Source organism: Microdochium trichocladiopsis, assembly GCF_020744255.1.
Source record: "Microdochium trichocladiopsis strain MPI-CAGE-CH-0230 chromosome Unknown B0I36scaffold_10, whole genome shotgun sequence".
In the NCBI taxonomy this organism is placed as follows: Eukaryota; Fungi; Ascomycota; class Sordariomycetes; order Xylariales; family Microdochiaceae; genus Microdochium; species Microdochium trichocladiopsis.
This window is the reverse complement of record NW_025763553.1, coordinates 188,333-214,149: the sequence shown is the minus strand read 5'-3', so window position 1 is coordinate 214,149 and position 25,817 is coordinate 188,333. Positions and strand designations below refer to the sequence as shown.

The 25,817-nt window shown below is 57.1% G+C and overlaps 9 protein-coding genes and 1 non-coding gene across 10 annotated transcripts; 8 read left to right on the top strand and 2 right to left on the bottom strand.

Annotated features, from left to right (window-relative positions):
- Nucleotides 1-1,077: 1,077 nt before the first annotated feature.
- B0I36DRAFT_333153 (uncharacterized protein) lies at nucleotides 1,078-1,594 on the top strand (the record flags this gene model as incomplete). Its single annotated transcript, XM_046155182.1, has 1 exon — nucleotides 1,078-1,594. A coding segment is annotated over exon 1 (415 nt), but the record flags the coding sequence as incomplete, so codon positions are not given.
- A 531-nt stretch (nucleotides 1,595-2,125) lies between these two features.
- B0I36DRAFT_333151 (uncharacterized protein) lies at nucleotides 2,126-3,527 on the top strand. The gene has a single exon (XM_046155181.1). The coding sequence runs from the start codon at nucleotides 2,285-2,287 to the stop codon at nucleotides 3,092-3,094; it is 810 nt and encodes a 269-aa protein (XP_046006967.1). The 5' UTR covers nucleotides 2,126-2,284; the 3' UTR covers nucleotides 3,095-3,527.
- A 500-nt stretch (nucleotides 3,528-4,027) lies between these two features.
- B0I36DRAFT_367249 (uncharacterized protein) lies at nucleotides 4,028-5,531 on the top strand (the record flags this gene model as incomplete). Its single annotated transcript, XM_046159422.1, has 4 exons — nucleotides 4,028-4,404; nucleotides 4,475-4,513; nucleotides 4,576-5,182; nucleotides 5,253-5,531. The coding sequence occupies 4 exons, from the start codon at nucleotides 4,028-4,030 to the stop codon at nucleotides 5,529-5,531; spliced, it is 1,302 nt and encodes a 433-aa protein (XP_046006966.1).
- A 136-nt stretch (nucleotides 5,532-5,667) lies between these two features.
- On the bottom strand, nucleotides 5,668-6,988 carry B0I36DRAFT_296199 (uncharacterized protein; the record flags this gene model as incomplete). The annotated part of the gene is made up of 5 exons (XM_046151887.1): nucleotides 5,668-5,829; nucleotides 5,930-6,023; nucleotides 6,081-6,149; nucleotides 6,243-6,836; nucleotides 6,905-6,988. The coding sequence occupies 5 exons, from the start codon at nucleotides 6,986-6,988 to the stop codon at nucleotides 5,723-5,725; spliced, it is 948 nt and encodes a 315-aa protein (XP_046006965.1). The 3' UTR covers nucleotides 5,668-5,722.
- Nucleotides 6,989-7,729: 741 nt separating this feature from the next.
- On the top strand, nucleotides 7,730-7,813 carry B0I36DRAFT_t175. Its single transcript has one exon. It is a non-coding gene; the product is annotated as a tRNA-Lys (tRNA).
- A 3,626-nt stretch (nucleotides 7,814-11,439) lies between these two features.
- Nucleotides 11,440-13,473, top strand: B0I36DRAFT_353508 (fungal-specific transcription factor domain-containing protein; the record flags this gene model as incomplete). The annotated part of the gene is made up of 4 exons (XM_046157216.1): nucleotides 11,440-11,862; nucleotides 11,957-12,370; nucleotides 12,462-12,608; nucleotides 12,700-13,473. The coding sequence occupies 4 exons, from the start codon at nucleotides 11,440-11,442 to the stop codon at nucleotides 13,471-13,473; spliced, it is 1,758 nt and encodes a 585-aa protein (XP_046006964.1).
- An 800-nt stretch (nucleotides 13,474-14,273) lies between these two features.
- Nucleotides 14,274-16,447, bottom strand: B0I36DRAFT_333139 (uncharacterized protein). The gene is made up of 6 exons (XM_046155180.1): nucleotides 15,769-16,447; nucleotides 15,468-15,705; nucleotides 15,140-15,398; nucleotides 15,014-15,085; nucleotides 14,912-14,938; nucleotides 14,274-14,836 (listed from the first exon to the last, which is right to left on the bottom strand). Exons 1-6 carry the CDS (start codon nucleotides 15,955-15,957, stop codon nucleotides 14,332-14,334), a joined length of 1,290 nt encoding a protein of 429 aa, XP_046006963.1. The 5' UTR covers nucleotides 15,958-16,447; the 3' UTR covers nucleotides 14,274-14,331.
- A 2,809-nt stretch (nucleotides 16,448-19,256) lies between these two features.
- On the top strand, nucleotides 19,257-20,496 carry B0I36DRAFT_376945 (uncharacterized protein; the record flags this gene model as incomplete). The annotated part of the gene is made up of 4 exons (XM_046160516.1): nucleotides 19,257-19,342; nucleotides 19,411-19,660; nucleotides 19,727-20,202; nucleotides 20,268-20,496. 4 exons carry the CDS (start codon nucleotides 19,257-19,259, stop codon nucleotides 20,494-20,496), a joined length of 1,041 nt encoding a protein of 346 aa, XP_046006962.1.
- Nucleotides 20,497-21,562: 1,066 nt separating this feature from the next.
- Nucleotides 21,563-22,615, top strand: B0I36DRAFT_251825 (family 53 glycosyl hydrolase; the record flags this gene model as incomplete). Its single annotated transcript, XM_046150643.1, has 1 exon — nucleotides 21,563-22,615. The coding sequence occupies one exon, from the start codon at nucleotides 21,563-21,565 to the stop codon at nucleotides 22,613-22,615; it is 1,053 nt and encodes a 350-aa protein (XP_046006961.1).
- An 892-nt stretch (nucleotides 22,616-23,507) lies between these two features.
- Nucleotides 23,508-25,132, top strand: B0I36DRAFT_251647 (uncharacterized protein; the record flags this gene model as incomplete). Its single annotated transcript, XM_046150629.1, has 5 exons — nucleotides 23,508-23,594; nucleotides 23,669-23,716; nucleotides 23,868-24,374; nucleotides 24,443-24,885; nucleotides 24,964-25,132. 5 exons carry the CDS (start codon nucleotides 23,508-23,510, stop codon nucleotides 25,130-25,132), a joined length of 1,254 nt encoding a protein of 417 aa, XP_046006960.1.
- Between the last annotated feature and the right edge of the window lie 685 nt (nucleotides 25,133-25,817).

Here is a 25,817-nt window from a genome sequence, read left to right as displayed (position 1 = left end):
ACATGATCCTGCGCCGCCACCGCGGCCAGGCCACCATGCAATTTCCCAATCCCCAGCTTCATCTCCGTTGTCACCAAGCACCTCAGGGCTGGCTACTACACCTCCCGAGCAGATAGCCTCTACTACCCCTGAAGAGAAGAAAGAGAATGATGTGATCCCATTCCGTGATGCCACTGTTGCCTTTGCCGTCGACATCTCGGGCAGCACCAGCGGCCTGACCATCCAACGGGAACGGGAGTTTGTTGAGCAAGTCTCGTTCCATCTTTCCGCCGACGCCCAACCCCGAGCGCGTATTTTGCCCTGGGATAACGTGGCATCACCCATTCTGCCGCTCGAGGGCACCCATACGCTGCGGTCACGAGGAGGCACCGATCCGCGGGTACTCCTCCACAGCTTTATCCATCGGCAGACCATTGCCTCTTCGTCACTGTGGTTCCTCATGACCGACGGCTTGATCGACTCGCGCACCCGCGTCAGCTTCGCCCAGCAGATCGCACAGGCACGGCTGCACGGCAACACCTGCGTAGCCGTCATCTTTGGCAGGGCAAGCAACGGCAGCAGGGGCCCTGGCGGCGGCGGCGGCGGCATGAACACTTGTGACATTTCCGTCGGCGTGAGCGTCTTCGCCATCGTGCCAGACTGTCTGTTCCTGTACTGCGACACCACCACCGGACAGCTGCGGGTATTGCAAGCCAAGGGGCTCTTCGCCAGCGTCCTCAGGGGCCAGCCGCAGCCCGTGTTTGACAACACCACCGACTTCTCCACGCTGCCCATGTTCCGGTGGTCAGACTTTGCCGACCTCGCCGTGCGCAAGCCGGGCAGCAGCAGGCAGCTGTCCGAGCACGAGATTGTCCTGCAGGACTCGGAGGTCGTCAACCTCGACGACCTCTACAACAACCGCCTCCGCGCCGAGCAGGTCTCGCGCATCTTTGCCAACGAGGACAACCTCGCGAGCCTGGTCATGACGGCGCAGACGAGGAACCAGACCGCGCAGTTCCAGGGGTGGGTGCAGCAGCAGCAGATGCCCTCCACCACCACCGGTATGAATGCCATGGCACCACAGTCCAGCCACGTGGTCTCTGCAAGAGCGTTGTACATTCAAATCATCAAGTGTCTGCAGGGAGGTGTGAAGCCTGACGCGACTCTACAGGCTAGACTGGCGAAACTCCACGAGATGGGGAGCGCCAGCACGACAGATGCGGCGGCCGAGTATGCCAGGCAGACCAGAGAGCGCGACGAGCTCATCCAGCGAGCGACGGCGCGGTCCAACGTTGCCATCCACAACGCCGCCGCGCTCAACTCCACGGGGTCATACCTGCCCGCTATGTCGACGGCAAGCAAGACCAACGGCATGACCAACACCGCAGCGAGTACTCCCGGCTCGCCCGCAAGGACTCCCCAGGGCCGGTTCAGCGCTAGGATGAATCCCCTCGGCGGTATCATGGCGTCTTCCATGATGCCACGTCACTCCGTGTCAAGCCAGCTACCATACCGCCCAGCCGCGATGGAGCCAGGACCACCAAAGCCAGAGACCAAACCAGGACCTTCACCATCTTCCAGTCCTTCCCCCGATACTGATGGTGCGCTGAAGGGTACATGTGCAGTCTGCGCATCCTCCAGTAACCAGCTCCACCTGCTCCTGTGTTCCCCAGCCTCGTCCTCCACCGCTACACCGACCACACCACCAGCAACGACACCGCCTTCCATGAAGACGAGCAACTTCCCCCGGCCAGACCAGCGCGCGAAACTCCTCTTCCCGCTCGCGATGGGCGGTTTCGCAGAGACCAGGGGCATACTGTCCGCCTCGCAGCACATGTGCTGCGAGGCATGTGCCGCGCTGGCCGTGCAGACCAAGCACTCCACCATCACTGGCGAGACGGTGCTGTCTTCGCTGCCGCTCGTGCAACTGGGCCACACCCTTGGCGGCGGCGGCAGCAGCAGGACAAGGAGGGAGGTATACGACGAGGCCTTGGATGTTGCGCTCGAGCGGAGGTTCGCCGCGGGGGATGCGGTGATGGTGCTGTTGGCTGTCGTGCTTGGGGACCCCGGATTCGCTGGTGTTCCTCAGAACGGCAGTGGCAGCGTGGGAGCTGGTACCTTCAAGCACCCTGATGATAGTAACAGGCTTCCGCTCGTGGGCCGCCCGGACGCGCTGCGGTGGTTGGCGGCGGAGCTGCTGACGTCCTTGAGCGTCGTGCCGAGTCTGTCGACTGCATTTGCTACTCCGCCGCCGCCGCCGCAGCAGCAGCAGCAGCAACATGGAGCTACTCCTGGGCAGGCTGTCATGCAGCCACTACCCATCGCGACCGCGCTGAATCGGGCATTCCTTGACCTCTCTGCTGCGGCTGATAGACACAACGCCAATGGGGCAGGCTCCGGTGGGCCAAGCACGCAGGCGAGCACCGGGCTTCTCAGATATCCACTTGCCGGGTTCATGGTCATGCTCCGCGCGGTCACACTCATGGGCGGCAGTAATAACACCGAGATGACGGGCTTGAGGCAAGGAGAAGCTCAGCTCGTCTCGGCTGAGGCACTTCAGTCTGCTGTGTGGAAGAGGCTCTTATACCTGCTGATAGAAGAGGTCGTGCGCTCGAGTAAAGCCACCTCGGGGTCCATCCTGCACGAGCTTATCTGGAAGAAAACGAACAAGCCACAGGAACACTACGAGATGCTTGGCGACAACGAGCTCAAGTACAATGGAAGGTCCCCAGAGCTATGTGTGCCCTTGTCAAAGATCGAGGATAGCTCCTTGATGAGCAAGTACAGTCTTGGGCTGCTACAGGGGTCAGACGAGTATCTCCTGTTACAGCAGCAACTCGCGAGCACGGCGGGGTCTAGATACTCTTTGGGGTTATTCCTTCACGTTCTGTGCCGATTCGTTGAGGATAAGATTGCCCCGACGTCGGGGCTTGAAAAGCCGGCAGAGGTACTCCCGTGGCCGATATTCATTGAGATCATCAACCACGCGTCGTTGCGCGCCGTCCTTGAGGCGCCTCACACGGTCGGAAAGGCCGAGGTAGAGCAGACTCTGGGGCAGCTGTATGTCGGCGCTGGCTCCGATAACGAATTAGACTTGACAGACTGGGTTGTTTGATTTCTGCTGGGGACACGCGGGATAGAGGCTGGACAGGTCGGAGAAAAGGTGATCAAGGGCCGGGAACGCCGTCCGTTTCGATTCGGTCAGGGATGCGAATCACATCCTTAATTTCCACAAAAGTCAGACGCGACTGCTAAATGACCTCGACACGCGTTCCTCTCTTACTCAGGCACACTCAGTACCGGGTTCGTGGATCACGCAGGAAATAAGGACGGCACAGGAGGAGGCGCATCTCGCAGGGGACATGGGTGAAAGTGGAGAACAAATAGCGAAAAGGGATGCACGCCGATGCAGTTGGTTCTCTGCGCTTTGCCGTTCCCTGCAAATCCGATGCACAGAATGCAAGGGATATAATAGTATGCAGAGCTGATTATTTGTCTCTGGGGGTCATGCCGCTCCCCCCTTTTCCGTTTCCCAAGACATCTCGATGGCTGTTCCCTCGGCTCTCGCCGAAGTTGAAGCTGCAGGTCGAAATTGCAGGTCCACAGACCGTGTTGGTCTGCCATCAAAGCAGCATATCGCAATCAATGAAGGATGTCCAAGAGTTTGTGTAGGTGTGGAAGGACAAATGTCAAAGTACCAAAAAAATTTAATCTTGTTGAGCCGTGTAGATCCCTACATCCCAGTGATGCGGACAGGGCCTTGACAACAGCGGAACAACCCCTGGCTGTTTACAACTTCCTCCCAGCACGCCGGACCACCTTCCAAATTCGGCTGGAACCTGCAGGAGATGCGTATCACCTTTGGCACAACTGCAGAGTCGTGTCTTTTAAAGGACAATCGAGGACAAATTGTTGGCTGCCACAGGCGATAATCCAGCATCTCTCGTTCTCCCAATCAACACACTAGTACCTGCAGGTGTTCGTCCATCAATTCGACCGATATTCGGCTACTCAGAACCTGGCTCATTAGACCAGGGACCCAAGGACGATGGGTCACAGCCTGGAAGCTCTGGCCGAGAACGGCATTTCCATCCACAGCACCATCGAGGATGCTTCTGCTCCCGAGCATATCGAAAATCTGGCCGGAATAATCTGTGATCAAAACGATACCATCCAGTCACGCTTCCGCTTGGACTCAGAAGATGATTGTGAAGCCTATACGCGCACCAAGCTTTGGCAAAGACTCGGCAAGCGCGAGCGAACAAATGTCGAGGAAAGCGCTTTTTCTGCGGATCGTATCAGGCTGGAGGCCGAGGAGATCATAGCCAAAGGTGGATCGGAGAAGAAGTGGAATGACTTCTTTGGCGCGTTCTTCTTCAAACCTTTATTTGACAGATGCAAAATCCAGCGAGAGGATTCAAGACAGTACGTGGATCTCACATCATCACAAAAGCCCGGCCACTCTACACGCCCTGACACGGTGCAATGCTGCCAGCACACGCCTGAGGAAACTTTATTCGGATTCGTTTGAAATGTAGGTAAGCCCCATGATGCTTGAGTAGAATGGTGGGTGCCGGAAACTAATACAAAGTATAGGGAGGGCGAGCGCGACTGGCACTTATTCCACAGGGGCGGAGGATACCGATCCCGACATCGCAGAGAGCTCTCGATGCCAAGGCCAGACTATGCCTGTTATTTTCGCATTCACAACACATCAACAACGAAGATGCGCGAACCAGATTGTGAGGTGAAAACGACACCGGACTATCCCCATGGTGATCTCGTCGAAAACTTCTCCATCGATGTGCTCAAGGAACTCGCCAGCCATGGGCTATTCTCCTGTCCAGTCATCAAGCCTGCAAAAAGGGGCTATGGATCGAAGGGAGACTTCTATCGCAGCAATGAGATGATTTGCTTTCCGTGGCTTGTGTGCGAGCTGAAAAAGAAAGAGCAGAAGAAGGAAACAGAGTGTCACTGCCAAACAGCCAGTGCTAGTTCCGCAGCTGTCATGATTATGCAAGCAGCGGCGCGCTACGCCGAGCCAGGAGCCAACTCCGAGCACGTCCCACCTGTGGTGTCTATCACCGCAATTGGACCTCATGTCACGGTCTGGATCACATACCTGGTTCCAGAGGATAACCAAATCGATGATGTCGAAACTGAGGATGAAGGGTCAGAGGGCTCCGTTGCTGGGGATGCATTTGTGAGTAATCGGCATTTTCGGTGCACTTTGGTCTTGAAAACGGATCTAACAACGCTCCACTATCGTCTAGGAAATGGTTGGTATCTGGACAGGCGACATGACGAACGTATGGGACATCCTTGCGTTGCAGGCAATCCTGGAAAATGTTCACATCTGGGCCACGCAGACGCTGAAGCCCCAAATTGCGAGATATATTGGACAATGGCAGGAGAATTGCCGGGAAGATTCGATGAGTGACAGCTCTTCTGCATCTTCCGAAATCAGCGCCCAGTTCGCCAGTCTCAGATTACGTCTGGACCGTTTGCAGGCTAAAGTTGAAAGTCGTTTGCAGAAGGACATCAATGTATGATATGTCGCTAGTCTCTGGGACCATGATAATATCCCATGACCCAGCTTGTTTACGAGCGTCTCAGCTTAGCAATATACACATCTCTCCAAGGATATTGTTTATTTATGGAACACAAATGAAGCCAAATGTGATTGTAGTCTAATTATTTCTCAACCAAGGAAAGGTATGGCCTAAATTCTAATGCCAGGGGTTTACATGAACGGCTTGACTTGCTGCATGCTCCATTCCCAGAACTTCTGGCCAATCTCGGGTTCCACGAGGTCCTTGCGGACTGGCTCAACCTTGCCAAACGGTGACACTATATTCGAAAGGCACGCAGCGGATAGACATTAGCTTCTTTTTCCCTCTTCTCTTCCTCTTATGCGGAGGGCCAACAGTCTGGCAAGAGGACAACTTACCCCAACCGGCGTTATTCTTCATTGTTATTGTGTCACTCAAACCGGCAAACAGCTCCGTGTATGCACCCTTGATGGTATCGGAAGTGAGGAGTTTCTAAGCCCAACAGTATTTTAGTCTCTGTTCTGGGGGGTAGTGTGTGGAAAGACTTACAAACATGGTGGCTTCCATCTTGGACATGTTCTGCTGCAGGTTCGTCATGAAGTTGCCAGGGTTGAGAGCCTAGTATGTGTTGCTTGGTTAGCATTGAGCCATGAGACAGAACGACCGACCAGCCTGGGTCAATCCGTTAGGGAGAGACTCGATTCTACGCACCAGATTAATGATGCCAGCCTCCTGAGTCCTGCGGGCAAATTCGGCGGCGTGGATCGCGCTGGCCGCCTTGCTGCGCCCGTATTTTTGCCAGGCGCCTTCCTCGCGATGGTAGTCCATGTTGCTGAAGTCGATCGCGGGCTTGGGGGCAGCATCCGCGGCGCTGGACGACACCCAGATAATGCGGACAGAGTCCTTGGTCGCAGACCTGGCGGTTTTCTCCAGGGTGGGTTGGAGGAAGAGCGTGAAGAGAAAGTGGCCGAGGTTGTTGACACCGTACTGGAGCTCGTGGCCCTGCTTCGTGACGGACCCGGAGGGAGGGATCATGACACCGGCATTGTTCCACAGCACATCGAGGCGGTCTTCCTGGGTGAGGAAGTCGTCGGCCGACTTCTTGATGGTGGAGAGATCGTCGAGCTGGAGGTTGAGGAAGCGGAGGGTGCCGCGGGAAGTCGGATGTGCTGTCTGCATCTCCTTGATAACCTCGCTGGTTTTTGACTCGGAGCGGGCCGCAAGGTAGACCTTTGCGTTGTGCTGGTATAGGATGTCCGTGAGATACTTGCCGATTCCGCTGGTTGCGCCAGTTACGATGAAGACCTGTGCTCGGGGTCAGCATTAGAGTATTGGCACCCGTAGAGGGGGGTGGCGGACAGGAGATGATGCACCTTTCCAGATTGGTCGGGCAGATTAGCCTCCGTCAGGACCGGCTTGTTAGGCCAGAGGGTGCTACAGCGAATGCCAAGACTCATGATGGCGGCGGGGAATGTGGGAGCTTTGAAGTGGGATGGGGGATGATAGGGTTGAATGCTGGCACTGGTGCTGAAGACTGAAAATATGAAGCCGGCATCGTGCCTTTTATAATTATCCCTAGGCGACACTGAGAAGCATGTCTACTTAGACTTTGGTGATGGGCGGAGCTGGTGCGTGGAGCTGAGTGCTGCACTCTTCCGTGTGCGGCCGCGATTTCCGCTAGGCAGGGCGATCACACCACAGCGCGGTCGTATTAAGTCCGAGGGCGCTTGAAGGGCTGGCGCACTCGTCTCACACAATACAAGGTCATGCCCCAACAAGCCAGCACGGATTTAGGAAGCAGAGATCTCTCGTCCGTTGTTCCAAGACGGGAATTGACGGGTGGCACAGGAGTGTTTCTTTTCTAGGGTGGTCGTCCAGCATCACATTTGTTGCGCATGTGACAATACGTAGATGCTGACCAACTTGCACCAATGTGTCTGCACTCTAACGACTGACAAGGTGCTGCATTTCGCCACCAGGGCAGAATGAGGGTACTCTGAGCATATTCAAGCATACTGCGAGGGCAACAGGGTTGAGACAGCACATCAGTCGAGATCAAGCGGGACGTGAAGACTTGGGGCATGGGAATGCGGACAACACAAACAAGTAGATGGCAGGTCCACGAGGCCAGAGAATGATGCAGCTACATGAACACAAATAAGATCGCTTCCAATCAACAAGCAGTTCTGACAAAGACTGCCCGGTTAGCTCAATCGGTAGAGCGTGAGACTCTTAAGAACTCTTCAATCTCAAGGTTGCGGGTTCGACCCCCGCATCGGGCTCAATTCCCGGTGCATCCTCTCCCAAGAGGATATTACCACCAAGAGGCGATCTTTTTTTTGGGGCCATGATTACCATGGCCGCTAGTCGTGATTCTTCTTTTGGGGGGCACGGCCAGGAGTGCCCCGGTGGGGTCCACAGGCGTCTCTGCCCCAGGTACTCGCGCTTCCAGTCTTCCAAGTCAAGACACTGCGTTCTTCATGTAATCAACGCTACATGGCTTGGCTTGGCCAGGCGGTCTCGTTTTGGCCGCATAGGTGCCTGGACAGGGCTTATTTCTTTTCCACCACTTCTTGGCTAGCATGCTGTTATTTGTCTGCGGCTTGTTCAGAGAGCGGCAAAGGAAGACAAGCATGGCGGGTTTGGGCTGCGGACAGACAGGCGGTGGTCGAGGCCGTTGTGGAGGGAGTGGGGGCCGCGGCCGCGATTCCCGCTCTGGAAGCGGCCAGGGCAATTATTTTTGGGGGCAGGGAAATGACTGGGCGGGCTTGGTTCCGCTTCAGCTTTGCTCATACCTGGACAGGCATTTCTCAAGGACAGCCTCCTGAACACAAGCCAGAGATCCGACATCCGCGGGAAATGATACGAATTGTGCAGTTCACAAAAGTACACCAGTGTGCATTATACTCCTGCACAAATATTGTCGACGGCTGAACCATCCCCACCCTGCTTTATGTATGCAGGGTGGGCCAAGCACACTGAAGCAAGGATAGGTGCCATATGGCGCGGACAGGAGTCCAACGTATCTGGACCGCTGTACTCAGCCTCTCTGACAATGCGATTAGCCCTCGAAACATGGGATTTCTGACGCAGCGCGATCACAGCGCGCATTCACAGCACAAGGCATGGCCAAACTCAATCTCGTGCTGCTAAGCTCGAGCTAGAGTCCTTAAGCTTTTGTGCCGGACGAATCTCCACGCCTCAGCTTACCACGATCTGGGTCTCGACCATCTATACAAAGGGAGGGGGCTGTTTGAGCCTTGGAGGCTGCATAAGCGTAGAGCTTCGTGGCAATATCAGACATTCTCCATGACTGGCCGGCCACTTTGTGGTTGCCCAGCTCGTGCAGAACCTGGCATCGGAGACAAAACTGACCAACCCTGGTAAGCGGCTCATACATCCCAGCCAATGCAGCTCCATGCTCAGCTGGGGAAGCCACTGGAGCTTCCGGGAGCTCTGCTATTCGCTACCATATCTGGTTCCAGGCACCGGCGAAACTCTGCCCACGTTCGAAGTCAACCCACGGCGGCCTCTTGCGGCACTGGAACGCTTGAGAAGCTCGACTTGAGAGCTCGATACCGCATAAGCACGATCTGCTTAGCTGGACATGGCAGAGGTTAAAGTAGTGGCTAGATACGCAGAATTGCTTCAGCCATGGGGTCAGCTCCGCACTAGGCGTCAACCCGTCTTATGGACTTGGGTGGAAAAGCCTGCGTGCGCAAGCTCACGTTTCAGCTGAGGGAGCTTATGGCTATCGTGAGACCGCTGGAAGCAGTTGCTAGTCTCCCCGGGGAGATCTCATTTGCTCTTATATCTCAGGGATTGTCCCATTGCCCACACAACCGCTCCAACCCATGCGAGACATCTCCCAAAAGGCGTATCCTCACTGCCAGGCAAGATGAAGTTCTCCATTGTTGTCGCTGCCACTTGTGGCATTTCGTCCATCACAGGATTTTCCTTTCTCGGAAGGATTGGCAGTAAGTTACACCCGCCTGGCTCGTCGCACACAGCACTGATACAGTCTCGCAGCGTTCTTCGAGAGAAAGAACCCCGAGATATATTGTGAGTAATCACAGAACCCCGCCCATACATCGAGTCACGCTCTGCATGGCCGTACATATAACTCGCAGTCCCCATTCATTGACAATTCCACACAGCCGCACACTCAGAGTCCCAAGATATTGGCTCCGACAGCTTCTACCATGACTCGCTGCGCCGAAGAGAAACATCGCCGAATTCTAAGTGAGAAAACCCCAACCCTGGGCTTTGAAGATACCAGACCTTGCAGACAAAATATGCTGATATCGTTTCCCGCCCAAACTAGTGTTGTGGCTGATGCCCTCCAGCAGATAGGGGGCGGCGCTGACATCGGCACCCAGTTCGTCCGGATGGCCCAAGACCCCAAGCTGGCCGATGATTTCCTGGCCTTCATCAGATCGCCAGATAACAGGGCCGGGCAAGTTTCTTCACTCACTAATAAACCCTTCGTGGGCAAGCTGTTTGCGCTGCTCCAAAACGACCAGTTTGTCGACAGTGTCGCCTACGCAGCAGCCGACGGGCGTATTGGGAAGACCATCGACGCGGTATTCTCTGATATGGACGGCTGGAAGCTTGTGGCTGCCATTTTCAAGGAGCCGAAAGTCATCGAGGCGCTCAAGGCCGTGCTGGGCCCGGACCAGGACATCGGCGCCTTCCTCCTCAGCCAGTTTGGTCGGCCGTCCATCACCCACCTGATGACGAGCGTGGCCGCTGGCTACCCGCACGGTGCGCAGTGGTCCAAGGGCATGACCGCGGTGGCGGCCGACTCGCAGGTCCGGTCGGCCCTGCGCGCGATGATGGACCCCCATGCCAATTTCGGCACGGTCTTTGGCAAGACAATGATGGACCAGGGCTTCGTGACACACGTGGGCAAGCTTATGAACTTCGACGCCCCGACGATGGACGCCATGGGGAAAATCATTGCGGCCGACAACGTGCCGGCCGCGATGATGGCGCAGGCTGCCGGCCCCGTGTCGCCGGGCGTGCGCACAAAGGTAGACGAACAGATGGGCCATGGCAACATGATGGCCACCCTGATGAAGACGCTCGAACCAGGCAGCTTCCACAAGATCGTGATGGACACTCTTTCTGACAGCAATGATCTGCAAGAGCTGGGCGAGATGCTCGAGTCGCCAGCCAGCTTCCAGGCAGTCAAAGCCATGATGCAGCCTGGGCCTGTAGGCATGGTTGTCCGCGCTGCGGTCCGGCAGATCTTGCGCAGGGACATGGCGGCCGACATGCTCTCCCGGGTGTTTCTCCAGAGGAGAACTCGCGGCGTCTCGACTGGTGCTGCAGTCCTCTTTTTTACAGGCAACGCCCAGGTCCAAAAGTGCCTTCGCGCTGGATGTTTCGCTTCTGCTCACAGTTAGTGGCGGCGTTGATGCAACCATGTCAGGATTGTTTGAGGGTGTAGGGTGCATCCCAGGTTGGGTTGAGACGATTTCATGCTGGCGCGCTTGGAGGTGCAGGCGGTCTCGTCAAAAATAATATGTCGGGGGCGGCATTCTTTTGTTTGGTACGTACTACGGGTTGGACCTTTTGTATTACCTGGTCGAACTGCGGTTTTTCATCCAAATTTCACTCTCGTTTGTGCTTACCAAGGAGCCAGAACTGGTGCCTAATAAGCCTGCTTGAATCTTTGCCGATTTGGAAAGCAACAACAGCACAGATGGTGAAGGCATGAGGACCTGGCGTGTGATTAGTCCGATAAGGTGCTCCGCCTGGGCGTCGATGGCCCTATCAGCAGCTTTAGAGCAGGCGCGGGTGGGATTTTAACTTTGGGGAAATGCGGGCGCGACGGCCAGCTCCATGGCCTCCTCGGTGGCGGACGACGGGTAACCAGCTTCGTGAGCTTTGAACCAGGCCAGCCATGACGCCGCGCAGTGCCCAGGCGTGTCTCGCCTGCAAGCAGCTCAAGCGCCGGTGCGACAAGGTGCTGCCCGAGTGCAGCCTGTGCCGCCGCACCAGCCGGTCCTGCCTCTACGGCATCGAGGCCGGGCCTCTCCCAACTCCCGGCGAGTGGGCAGACGTCCAGGCACGCCTCGCCGCCCTCGAGAACATCCTCCCGGGCTTCACTCCCCCGCCGAGCACCACCTTGGCCGCCCTGTCGACCCCCGGCAACGACTGCTCTTCTTCCCTAGCCCCCAGCTCGGCCGACCTCGTTCAGCCGATCCCTCCTCCAGCCAGCCCCAACCACGGCGACACTGCATTCCCAGCCGCCCTCTTCGTCGATCTAGACTGCTATATTTGGTCCCACGCCCGGCTCCCGGCTCCTTCCGGCTCCATCCCTGCAGTGAGTTGCCCTCGAGCCACCTCCGCGAGAGCATACCTTGACTGGACATTGATCGCGACAACTAACGACGAGCTGCACATCCATATACACACAGCCCGTCCTGGCGCTCCTCAGCCAGGATAACTGCATCATTGACGCGTCCCGCAGCTACTTCGCCACAATCCACAAATGGCTCCCTATCGTGTCCAAGAAGCGGCTGGACATGGGCCTGCCTGTCCGCAGCCCCGGCCCGGATCTGGCCATGCTCTTCCTGGCCATGCGCGTGGTCACGAATCCTCTCGCTGACCACCAGGACCTGACACTCTATCGTGCCGCCAAGGACTTCCTGGCCCAGCTGGAGGCCGAGGGCTGTGTCTCGCTGCTCGTCCTGCAGGCCATGGTCCTGATCGCGGTGTTCGAATATGGCCAGGCCATCTATCCCGCAGCCTGGATGACCGTGGGGGCGTGCGCCCGGTACGCCGACATCCTCGGCCTTGCTCCTGGCGAGTTTTCTCTGTTGGGCCAACTTGTGCGTTGGTGCATTCCCTTCCTACTGTCAGCCCGGGTCCCGTGGTTTTTTGTGTCCCTTCGTAACGCTAACGATGTATTCTTTGCGGCAGACAACTTGGACAGAGTCGGAGGAAAGGAGAAGAGTCTGGTGGGCCATCTCTGTCCTAGACAAGCTCGTCGTCGTGGGCGGCCGAAGACGTCCAATGCTTTCAGAATCAGAAACCGAGCCCAGGCTGCCCGTAGATGATGATGTCTGGGTACGTCCACCGTGCCTCGGGTTGGCTGTCTGTAGCAGGCCAAGAAAACAACCTACGGAGCATGCATTACGCTGACGTTCAAGATACGCAGGACCTCGGCGATGCTAGCAAAGCATTCGGCTACCCGACCGACACGCCGCACGAAACACCACAACCAGGCTTCGCACGGCTGTGCCAAGCTTCCGTGTATCTCAACCGGGCCATCCGCTCGGCACGAGCAAAGCCTACGGTCCCCAGCCCTACTGAGGTCATGGCCCTAGCGGATGAGCTGCAAAGCTTCGCATCGGCCGTAGATCGCCAGGGAGGCGGCTGCACACTGGAGACCAGGATCCATCTGCTGGCCTCTGGCGCTCTGGCCAGATCGGCGCTCTTCCTTGTCCTGGATCGCTGCACTTGCCCGGAAAAGATGTCAGCGGCCCCGGGTTACATTCCAGACCCGCGCGCAAAGACCACTGAGGAGATCGACCTCCAGATCTGGGCTACGGCCGTCACGCAAGCGACAAGTCGGCACCTGCACTCTGTCGCCATGGACGTGCTCGCGCTTGTCCGCCGGCGCCACAGTGCCGATCAGGGTGCCGAAGACCAGGACCAGGAAGATGACGACGACAGCGACGACACGGCGAGCATGCATGTGCTCGGCCTCCTGGGCCCGTTTGTCCTGGACGCCATGTACGAGAGCGCGGCGACCTTTCACTGGTTCGCGGCCGAGACTGGGGATGAGAGCCTTCGCGCTGCGGCTGCTGATATGGACGGGTTCCTGGACGCCGCCAGTTCCAGGTGGCGGCTTGCCAGTGTGTACCGTGAGAATATGGCTGTTTACGCCGTGGACAAGAACACGGTCCGGGAGCATGAGGGGCGGTGGTGATGAAGCACGCAAGTAAACACAACACGGCTGCGTTTCGGTGAGAACATATACCGCGTGTAGGACAACATAAAACAGCGGTTGTCGTCCCCCGATCCGACAGGGTGTGTGTGTATAAATGATTGGCTTGGTAAGTAAGCAAGTGTCCAGAGAAACGGGTTCTTCCGCGGGAAATCCCACCTCGCTGGATCGTCGGGGACCAACCAACCAGCACTCGACCCGAACGAGGCGTCTCTCACGGAGCGAGCTTGAACGAAGGGCCCGCCCGCAGAGCATGAAGATTAGCGAGCCAGGGACCATGCCGCCGGGCGGTTCCACTTCTTGGACAACGACTTTCTGCGCCGTGTGGACCCCCTGCTTCAGAGTCCCCCCATCGGAGGATTCCTGCCGGGTCGTCTGCAGGTTCCGGCCGCCATGAGCAATGCAGGTGTGCAACGCACCAAGGAGGAGCTTCCTGTCTCTTTCGTGACACGATCCGATTGGCTTGCTCTTGCATCCTCCCCGGATCTTGCGTCGATGTTCCCAGTTTGTGCAATCACCGAAAGGGACGCTCGATTCATATATATTGCTTTGTCTGCTTCATACATGGTATCTACATTCCGCCATTAAACATTGTTGTCAAAGGTCAAATTAACGCACGCTCGAATGCCAAGAAAGCAGCGCAAAAGCAAGAGGCGTCGAATCCTGAGGTTTTGACAGGTGACATCGGAGCAAGCCACCCCCGGTGTCACAGAAGCTTTTTTTCTGCATCGTCCCGTCCTCCCGATCCACACGCCCCCCCCTGTAAATATGCCCCTAAACCCCCCAAACGAGAATTAACGGCATGAATTATGATCTATCACCGAAACAAGATCTGTCTGATTAGTTCGGATGCACCCGCACCTCGGTGGTCCGCACAATCGTCCCGTGGAGGATGTGCTCCTCGCTGCCCGTGCGGGCGACAGGGGACCAAGTCGACGCCGTGACTTGCACGTCGTGCTGCCCTTTCTGCTGGTGGTCGCCCCCAACCCCGCCGTGGCCGATGTACACATCGTTGTGGTGGTGCTGCTGGTACTTGCGGTGGTGGTAGCTGTCCATCTCGTGCGCCTCGTCGTGCTCGAGGTCCGAGCCCCGGTCGTCCACCGTCTTGATGTACCCGCTGCGGTCGTGGTGGCTCTTGCTGCTGCTTCCCACGCCGCCGCCGCCGCCGTCGCGGTTGCGGGACAGGAATGAGCTTCGGTGTTGGTGGTGGGCGCCGGGAGTGCCCGACTGGCCGCCGTAGGCGTAGCCGGACCCTTTCTGTGTCGTGCCCAGCTTGAGCCATGAGCCGACGAGTTTCTTGAGCGTCGGGGCGCATGCCACGACGATTCCCATGTTGCCTTCGAGGCTGTTGGATTCCGATAAATGTTAGTGGTGGGGGTTCTCGGCTAGGGGTCTTCCAAAATCAGAGAATGGTACTTACAAGCCCCAGAAGCGAACCCAGTCAACGCTGTGATGGATAAACCAGTTAGTTGCGGTCGAGTTCGGGTGATTTGTCAACCCAAGGAGGAGGCTTTGATCTTACAATGTCCTGTCGGGACTGGCGTGCAGTGGACTGAACTGGAACACCACCTTGAGAATGCCAAGCACACAAGTTCTGGGCATGTCAGCAACGATGAAATAGTTGTCAAGTTTGTGCGAGGAAACTTACAGGTAGCCCAGAGCGAAAATGGCAATGAGGTAGATGCGTGACCGCAGCGCCATCTTGAGCTGCCATATAAGCGGGATGGGCAGAGACGCCAGCAAGAAGTCGGTCGTGATATTGCAGACGGTGTTGACGTAGGAAAAGACCGAGAACTGCTCCTTGGGCAGGCACCACGCCTTGATGGACTTGTCCCAGTACCCCGCGAGCGGGTAGCACGAGAGGGCCCACGAGATCCAGCCGACGATGGTGTAGAGAATGATGAACACTGCCAAGGGAGGAGGTCCTAGTCAGCAAGCGGCCGGTTTCGTGGCATCCAGCCCCTGTGAGCACTTACCGCTCAGCCCGTACAAGAACAATCGGTACGTCTTGTTGTGGCCTTGAATGCGCAGCAAGGAGAACACGATGGACAGCTTGATAAACATGAAGGCGGTAATGGAAGAGACGATGCCGTGAAACGCCATCATCATCGTGTAGCCCATCGTGTCGGCTTTGGAAAGCGTGTCCATGTGTCGGCCCCATCCGTGTGTCCCCGCTATGATCAGCGTCATCATGCCCCCTCCAAAGTTACAAGCCTGGCGTAAAGGATCGAGTCAGCCCTGGGAGTAAAGAGTCTCTAGGCACATTGTGGCGCATACCAAAGCCATGACCATGAGCGCGTCATCCTTGCCAAAGGACTTGACGAGCACTACTCTGGTGTAGACGCGAAGGATGACCATGATCCACGCCACGATGTGGAACGAGACGGTCACACCGAGCAGCCATGGCAGGTTGTTTGCCGCGATGTATGCCGGGTCAAGAGGCGCCGCTGTCGAGTTTGTTGACATGACTGCCGTCCTGTGTCGTCAACTCCTGGGCGCTCAACTTTGCAATCTTGCTGGAACGAGCGCAGTCGACTCGAGCAGTGATCGGCGACGAATGTAGGCTGGGGTCGTCAGGGTTTATGAGCGTCGATCACTTACTGCCCCATCGAGGCCATTGTCTGTCAGTCGGGCACAAGTCGTGGATGCGGGACAAGGAAAGCCAAGGGATCAGCGGCAGGACGAGAGCGGGCCCTTCCCGATGCTTATATCAAGATGCAGCCCACGCTCAGACTCAGACATCACTATAGAGGAGACAGGCAACAAAGACAATGGGAATTACTCGCGTGACATTCCGTACAGCACTGCAACGGTGCCTGGGGGCAGCCCGGGCGAATCCTCAGCAACAGACCCGAGTTTAGAACCATGTCACATCCGGGGGAGCAAACTCCATGTGGCAGAAGTTCTTCTCTGCCCGGCAGTCTACGCAAAAAGGCAAGCAAGTCGGATCGTGACATGGCGCCACTCGGACGTGTTGCAACGTTGTGGCCTCGAGGCACTCCATGTGTCATATGGGCCCGCGAGGAACTTTGTCAGAGTGAACCGGGAGTCTGGTCGGTGGCGCTCGACGTGCTTCGCTGGTCCGGCTCCCCGCCCGCGACTGTTGCGATCAGGGGCTCTCCATCAAGCACGCATTATTGCTCTTGCTCGCTTAGGCAATCTTGGAGGATGCGGAACCAGGGCTATGCATCCTCGCCGCGCTAGGGTCGGCCGAGAAGGGCCAGCCGCCACCTGAAGCGCAGGTGTGTCAGAGTATTGGCTCCACGAAGCCGGCCGCCCATGAGGTTATGCCTGGCTCCACGAGAAAATACAAGCTTGGTTTCTTTAGGCAGTTCTGGATCTGGATCCCGGTATGCCAAGGCTTGGCAGGAGCATCTTCTCCAGCCTGGCCTAGCCCGCCCCCGGGCGCTTTTCTTTTTGGACGAAATGAGCAACGGTTTCAACGATCTTTCCTGGGCAGTCGCCCGGATCCGTCGTTCGTATGCAACTACACCAGGCTCCTGCAAAACGGGCCGAAATCACCGTTGACCCTGTAGTCACAACTCGTTTCCTCCAACCCACACCGACAAGAGTCTCGTCCTGCTGCGCCCCCTCCAGAGGCGTTCGCATGATGTCCTCTTAGAGGAGGGCATAGACTCCGTGGAAACTGCGCATCATAACGGTCGTCCGTGTATCCTCACCAGACCTTGTGAGCATCCCAGTGCAGAGTGCGCCCACTTGCTGCGTTCTTAAAATGGCACGTATGGCTGTCATTAACCCTAACTCGAATAGACTCCCGGTGGCAGAGACGGGTGTGGCTGTGGTGGGAGCCCCAGTCTGGATGGAACCCTGTGTCGAAGGCGTCCGAGCTCTCGGGTTGCCACACTCCCAGGCGTCCGACGGAACTTCTCATCTCCGCCTCGGCATCACGATTGTTGCTGGACATCGAGTGCAGGTGTCTCCCTGGTCGTGCTGCCATCATCTAATGTTCTTCTGCCAGAACACGGACGTGCGACTCTGTGGACAGCCGTCCAACGGTGGCTCGGGCGAAATTCTCCGCTACCCTGTCCTGCCTGTGAATGGCGCAACGCTCCGTTGATGGGCTGAACCTTAGAGCACATGAGTCCATGTTTAAACCTGGACTCTGTGGGGTGGAAAGATCGTGGGTCAGACTTCTTCATCGAGCCACGGCCAAGCACGGGTGATCGTCTCTCGGAGCCTGGAGAATAACTCCGCGCCCGAAGGAACTTTCAGGGGAGATGCGATTCGACCGGAACAGTGGCCGTGTCTCCCCTAAGCGAGACTGGGAACCAGCAAGATCCACTGCCCCACGCCTATTGTCAACGCTCCCTGGCCGAGTCTGCCCGTTTCTAGCGTGTGGACCCTTGGGCGGACTAGGGGAGGCCCCTGATCGCCCCTGTGTAAAGACTTTATCCCCAATATGGTTTTGGAACTTCGCGGTGCGACCAGGGTGGGTGGCATGAGTCCAGTATCTCAGGCGCTTCCGGGTCTATGACTGGCTCGATCGCGCAGGCAAGGGTTGTCCTGCAAGCGAAAGAACTTTACGAGCCTAGAACAATATCTCATCCTGGGCAGACCACGATGTCAAGCAGCATCCCTGGTTATTCGTTAGGGCTGCAAGCGTGTCTGGAAGTTGGCCGACGGCCGTTAAGCGTGTGCTTCGGATGTAACGCGAGTCCTGCTGCACCCAGGCCGGGGTTGAGCCATTCCGTCGGATCTGGTGAATCGATCTGGCTCTGGTGCCAGCGATGCGGCGGCTGCAGGATGTTCCGACCGTTGGGCACATAATCGTCACTTATCAGGAACATTCGACTGATTGCAGAAATTACAACCATCTTTAAGATGGTTTAAGGTGGTACAATTCAACCTGGGCAGCTTGATCGCTGTTTCCAAACATTATAGCCGCTTTGCGCTGCGAAGAACATGCTCGCTCCCGTGGTGAGAATCCCCCAGGCATGCCCAGCAGCATCCTAGAACGTTAATGCAAATTCGCTGATAAATCCCTAAGGGGGGTCAAGTATCGAAATGTGGCACAGCAAGCTTGGAAGATTGATCAGATGCCAATGTCCACATAGGCGTCGGCCGCAGGCAAGCTGCAGTGAACGACAGGGCCCTCTTCCTGGCTCATGGATGCGCAGCCAAAGACCCCTGCCGCAGGACGGTCACATACATAAATCTGGGTCATTGCCACGTGGAAAGCATTGCCATTCTCCAGGGCATTCACTCCTTCCTTGTCTCTCGTTTGGAAATCACCACCCTCTCTTGACTTCTGTGCGCTGCCGAAATCAGCAGCCTGCAGTTTATATCGTCGTGCCACAAAGATGCACGTCAACACTCTCTTCACCGCCGCCCTGGTCCTCGCTGGCGCCGTCTCGGGCAAGCCATGCGGCCACCCGCCTTCGTCCTCGGCCCTGCCTTCGAGTAGCACGGCTTCGTCCAGTCTCGCCTCGTCTGCAACCGGACCTGCCTCTACCAGCAGCTCGGCAACGTCGTCGCAGGCTACACCCACAAGCCTGTCTTCAACTGCCTCGTCCTCGTCGGAGACTATCACCTCCAGCACCAGTACCTCATCCGCAGTGATCACGACGTCGTCCACTCTCTCGACCTCTTCTACTGTTCCTACTCCTACCGGACCCCCTACTCCGCCAGGCCCTCCCGGCCCACCAGGAGAAGGTCCACCAGGAGGAGGTCCGCCCGGGCCCCCTGGACCTCCAGGACCTCCAGGACCTCCAGGCAACCCCCTCGAAGAGCTTACCAAGAAGGCCATGGAGAAGCTGCGTGCTAAGGAGAAACTGAATCCCCCGAAGCCTGGCAAGTGTTCGCTGGCCAACGCCCGTCGCCGCAAGGACTGGTGAGTCCGTTGCTGTGATCATCAATATATGCCTACGCAATAAGCTGACCCTCGCAATCGACGCACAGGGAGAAGATGACCAAGCCTGAGCGGAAGAACTACATTGACGCCGTCAAGTGCATGTTCACCAAGCCCAGCACTGTCAGTGCGGAGTGGGCCGCTGGTGCGCGCGTCCGCTACGATGACTTTGCAGCCATCCACATCAACAAGACGCTCGGTATCCACGGCACCGGCAACTTCCTCACCTGGCACCGGTACCACAACTGGGTCTACGAGAAGGCCCTGCGTGAGGAGTGCGGCTACAAGGGCGCCCACCCGGTAAGTCCCTGTCCAGACAGACCACAAGACTAATGCCGAACAATACTGATAAGGATCCAAATCTAGTACTGGAACTGGTTCAAGTACCAGGATCGCCTGCTCGAGAACCCCCTGTTCGATGGGAGTGACACGTCCATGGGTGGCAACGGTGCCTTCTTCCAGCACAACGGCACCCTTGCTGCTGGCCTCGTCTATGTGCCTTCCGGCACCGGTGGTGGCTGCGTGCAGAGCGGTTTCATCAAGGACATCAGCATCAGCTTGGGCCCTATCCGCCCGGCCATGGACGGCATGTCCACCCCCGTCGCTGGCACCATGATCTACAACCCCCGCTGCCTGCGTCGCGACTTGAACATGTACGCCGCCAAGAAGTGGCACAACTATGAGAACCTTCTTGACGTCGTCACTGGCCCCCACTCGGGCGACATCGTCACCTTCCAGGACGAGTTCCAGGGCCGCCCTCCGGATGGCTTCCTCGGCCTGCACTCTGGTGGCCACCACGTCATTGGTGGTGACAACAGTGACAACTATTCGTCCGTCGTCGAGTAAGTCTTCTCCTCTAAGTCTCATCTCTCAGCACTCGCGCGAGCAATGCTAACGAGTAAAACAGCCCCATATTCCATTTCCACCACGCCATGGTCGACTACGTCTACTGGCTCTGGCAGGCCCTCCACCCCGATCAGGCGCGCCAGGTCGGAGGCACCATCAAGGCCCGCAGCCCTGCCGAGGGCTACACCCAGCGCACCGACAACCTGGACCTTGGTGAGGTTGCCGCCGACCTTTCCATTGATGAGGCCCTCGACACTCTGGATGGTCCGTTCTGCTACATCTACGAGTAGAATCAGGAGCCCCGAGGCCTTGCGAGTCCGGGTTAACCTTCGTTGCGTGGAGATTTGTTGGAGCATCATTCTTGTGACATAGAGCATTAATATAATTTTAATCAGCAATGCGGTGTTGTTTGTATGTGTGACTTGGAATACATGCTAGGTGGGATGTGCATCAAGTATTTGACCTGCCGCACAAGGACAAGTGAACAATGCGTCAGGAGCACACTGTCGCGGCTACATGCATACAAATTTGGCTCATCGTCGGGTCTCAAGCGATCAAAATGCCGGACATCTTCAAGAGCTCAACACATCCATTCCGGTCATCGTTCATAGGCTCCCTCCAGCTTTCACAATTTGTTTAATATGCCGCATGCCTGACAAGTGGGTTCATGCCTCGAAATTGGGCGGCCAGATATGTAATCACTATTATGAAGACACCATCTCCCACTCGATGGCATAGACAAGTTGTATGCAGCGTCTAACCTGTGCACTAAGATCACCACGAAATATATACGGCTTTTATTAAGTTCTATACCGTCAAGGCAAACCAACACGCGAAATTAACTCTTTTTACTAATCGAAAATACCTTCTAGAGAGTCGCGGCGGCCTACGAGCATATAAAGAAGGGCTAATCATGCCATTTGTAAGAGTACTATCTAAGTAAGAAAGCCGCCGGAGTATTGGAACTGGAATAACTACGTTCTTGTAGGTCCTAGTATACGTAAATTAGGCCCTCAAGCATTTTATGGCTCAATCTCAGCTTAAGTGTATAAGCACAAATGAAATGGCGTTTTTATTGGAGCGGCAGGTGGCCTGCATATGCGACAAGGCTCTCCTGCAGTCGCCAGTGCAGCAAGTGTGGGGATGAACGATTCCTGTTGATGGATTATCACCATCGCAGAAACATTAATCTGCCCCACACGCCTTGTCGCGGATAGCCAGCCTCCGTGCCACGATGGTCGTAGCGGCTGAGAGCATATCAGAGAACGCGCAGAATAACGGCGGTGCTCACCAACTTCCCCCCCAAGGCATTCGTGGCGTGGTCACTTCGATTGTCGCTTCTCGTCCAATCTCATTATGCACTTGCTCAAAGTCCTTGGGCTCGCCGACCTTCTTGCTGGCACGGAAGCAGCCCTCACATACCGCGGAGTCGACTGGTCCTCTGTGGCCGTCGAGGAAAGGGCCGGCATCCAGTACAAAACAACAAGTGGCCAAGTGCAGCCCCTTGAGAGGATCCTCGCGTCCAGCGGAGTCAACATTGTTCGCCAGCGAGTATGGGTCAACCCGAGCAACGGCGACTACAACCTGAACTACAACCTGAATCTCGCGCGACGCGCCAAAGCTGCTGGCCTGGGCGTCTACCTCGACCTGCACTTCAGCGACACATGGGCCGACCCAGCGCATCAGAGCATTCCCAGCGGCTGGCCATCCGACATTGACAATCTCTCGTGGCGGCTATACAACTACACGCTCGATGTGTCCAACCAGTTCGCATCGGCGGGCATCGCGCCGTCCATCATCTCGATCGGCAACGAGATCCGCGCCGGGCTGCTGTGGAACACGGGCAGGGAGGGCAACTACTACAACATTGCGCGCCTGCTGCACTCGGCTGCCTTTGGCATCAAGGACTCACGGCTCAGCCCGAAGCCCAAGATCATGATCCACCTCGACAACGGCTGGAACTGGTCCCAGCAGAGCTACTTCTACCAGCAGACTCTCGCGGCGGGCCCGCTCCTGCTGTCGGACTTTGACATGATGGGCGTCTCGTACTATCCGTTCTACAACCCGTTGGCCACGCTGGCATCCCTCAGGAGCACGCTGGCAAACATGGCCAACACGTGGAACAAGGAGATTGTGGTTGCCGAGATTGACTGGCCGACGTCCTGCCCGAGCCCTGCGTACGCGTTCCCCAGCGACCTGAGGAGCATACCCTTCTCGGCGGCAGGGCAGACGCAGTTTGTGCAGCAGGTCGCGCAGGTTGTCGCGGGCACGAGGAACGGAAAGGGGCTGTTCTACTGGGAGCCGTCGTGGGTGGACAACCAGGCACTGGGGTCGTCGTGCTCGTCAAACACCATGTTTGCGTGGCCGGGGACGGCGCTGTCGAGTCTCTCTGTGTTTTCCACAATCTGAGAGCAGTGGAGAAGACCTCGGTATTTGTTCAGTCTGCGGGAGTGGATGTCTTCTTCATCGTAGCGTTATCTGGGGTTTCGTTTGATCTATTGAATAAGAGCAAAGTGTCATCCTGTCAAATTCCTTTTAGCTGGCGCTAGCTAGTCAGCCCCCCTGTGCCAGCACGGAGACAACTCCGCTCGAACTCTGAAATTGCAGATCGGAGCTCAGTGGGTCACCCGGTGAGATCCGGCGGCGTCCGGCCGACCGGACGGATCCCTTGTCCATTTCGCATGCTGACTTGAAGCTTCGTGGAGAGCATCTGGCAGGTCTGCGGCAGTCTCGTGCTAAGTGTTGGAGGGTGTGATTTGGCATATCAAGGCAAGGGATGTAGGCTGTAGGGAGAATGTACTCGCGACCTTCTTTGCGGGGAAGAGGCCAGCCACTGTTCGTATCAGAGGGCCAACAACGATGCAGACGCACACTTGAGCCGAGATGTCCATTGGGCAGTGTGAGAATGGCGACATCTGAGCTGAAAGTGCAACAGGCGCCTGCCCGCATCTTCTGCTCGGCTAGCTCCGGAGACGGGCTTGGCAAGGGATTCTCTTTGGTGAAAGAATTGCGCAATCTGCAATCACGCCATCTGCAATCAGCAGGATTTTCGTCGAGAGAAGGCCGATGGCCCGCCGCTGATCCACCCGCTGCCTCCATCCGGCTGTGGCACCCTGCACGGTCTTCATGCTCCCCACAGATACAAAGACGTCGCGGCTCGTGCATGCATGTCTCACCTCCTCATTTTCTGAGGACGAAATATAGAGAGGCAAGAAGGACCGTGTTCAGCCATAACAGGATCATCCTCTGGTGCTGCCCTCTCAGCTCCTCCCAACACGCCCGACAACGCAACACCGTCACCATGGCTGCCAAGGGGAGTTTCTTCCGGAGCGTGCTGATGCAGATGATCATCGCCGGCTTCATCGCCCTGCTCGGTCCTGGTCTGTGGGTACGTAGGCCAACATTCCTGTGGCAGGAGGAGCCATCAAGTCCCGCAAGTAGAGAAACTAACGCGCCATGCAGAATGCCAACAACTCGTTGGGTGCTGGAGGCGCCCTCGAGCCATACCTTGTAGGTCAACCCGCCCCCTTGCGACAGTTGCAAAAGACCAAGCACCGGCTGACAGCATCAACAGGTAAATGCCGGCAACTCGCTCGTCTTTGGCTTCATGGGCCTCTTCTGCGTCCTCTCGCCCGTCTTTGTCAACTGGATCGGCGTCAAGAAGACCCTCATCGCCGGCACGCTGGGCTGGTCCATCTACAGCGCGGCTCTGTACCAGAACAACCGCTATGGCACTGAGTGGTTCGTCATCCTTGGCGCCGTCATCTGCGGAATCAGCGCGGGCCTGTACTGGGCTGCCGAGGGCGCCATCGTGCTCTCGTACCCGCAGCACGCGATGCGCGGCCGCTACCTCGCGCTCTGGCTGGGCTTCAAGAATAGCGGCCAGCTCATCGGCGGTGCCATCAACCTGGGTCTCAACGCGACCAACGCCGCCGCCGGCAAGGTCTCGTACGTAACGATCCTCGTCTTCGTCGCCCTGCAGGCGGTGGCCGCGTTTCTGTCGTTCCTCCTCTCGCCGCCCGAGAAGGCGGTGCGCAGTGACGGCACAAAGATTGTCGTCGACGCGCCCACGCCCGCCAAGGAGCAGCTGCGCCGGCTGTGGAAGACGGTGTCGACACGCGAAATCGGCCTACTCCTGCCAATCTTCTTCTCCTGCTGGTTCTACTGGGTAAGAATCTCCCTCACGAGACGTCGGCAGCAACCTGTGCCATGGCGCGATGCTAACCCCCCCTTCAGGGCTACGCCTCAACCTTCCTGACGTTGTACTTCTCTGTGCGCGCCCGCGCCCTGGCGTCTTTCCTCTCCGCCATCACCGGCACGCTCGCCTGCGTCCTGTTCGGCATCTTCCTCGATTCGGACAAGCTCACGATCAAAACGCGCCTCCGGTATGGATTCATCGCCTCGGCGGGCCCCTTCACGCTGCTCTGGATCTGGGTCATGGTTGTCCAGCACGGCTTCGAGGTGCAGAAGCCTGCGACCCTCGATTGGTCGTCCCCCGGGTTCGGACGGGCCTTTGGCGTGTACATCATGCTGCAGACCATTGGAAACCTGGTGCAGAACTACCTCTACTTCCTGGTCGGCACGATTGGTGACGGTACCGGCGAACTGAGCCGATACACGGGTCTGCTGCGCGGCGTAGAGAGCTGGGGACAGTGTGCTTCTTTTGGTATTAGCAGCAGGTAAGTCGCCGACCGTCGTGTGTCTTTGTCGCCAGGTGTGTGTGACTGCTCAGGAGCTAACTTGTGGACTTCACGCAGCAAATTCTCGCCATTCTACACCACTGTCATCAATGTCGTCTTCTGGACGCTCAGTCTGATCCCTGCCGTCGCGTCCATCTGGAAGATTGAGGGCCGCAAGGAGCTCCCCTCGGAAACCGCGTCGGATGTGGCCGTGGACGAAAAGATTGAGCCGACCAGCAAGGTATAGATGGACCTTTTCACACCCATCGGGGCTAGACAGAGACCTCTTCAACAGAGCATAAACATAAGAGATAGAGAATCTATCAATCACACCACAATCTGCGCGCGACAGGACGCGCGCCAAGACTTTTTAGATGACTGCCGCTTAGCGAGGCACACGCCTATAACGCGACTTGGGGTCAGACATGGGTCGGGCAAATGATTATAAGGATAAGCATATGCCCAGCCCCTGGCCCCTGCTGGTCCTAGCCAGTCTCATGGGGGGATGATGACATATGCGCTATCAGCAGGCGGCCTGGTTGGCAAACTGGTGCCTGCATGCCACCATGTTTGCATGAACATCCCTGCCACGGTCCGCGGCTGCCTTGGGAATGATTGCTCTCCCCAGTGATGTAGTGCTTATTCGTCTCTTTAGAAGAAAGGCTCGGGGAGCTGAGCATTTCCTGGTGCGCTCGCTGCCACATTCCCCCCGACCACCCACCCACCCCGCGCGATGACAATGCCCACAAGATGCTCCGGCATTCCGTCACCTCACGCAGGCGCCTGTCCTGGCCACGCGCGCTGCTTGTCTTTGTCATTCTGAACTTTCTGCTCTGGTGCCTGTGGGCAGCCCACCCTCGTTCCAGCAGGCCCGACTTTGCGACACTGCTTGTCAGCTCGACCACTGTAGTGTTGGGCACTCGCCTCCCCGA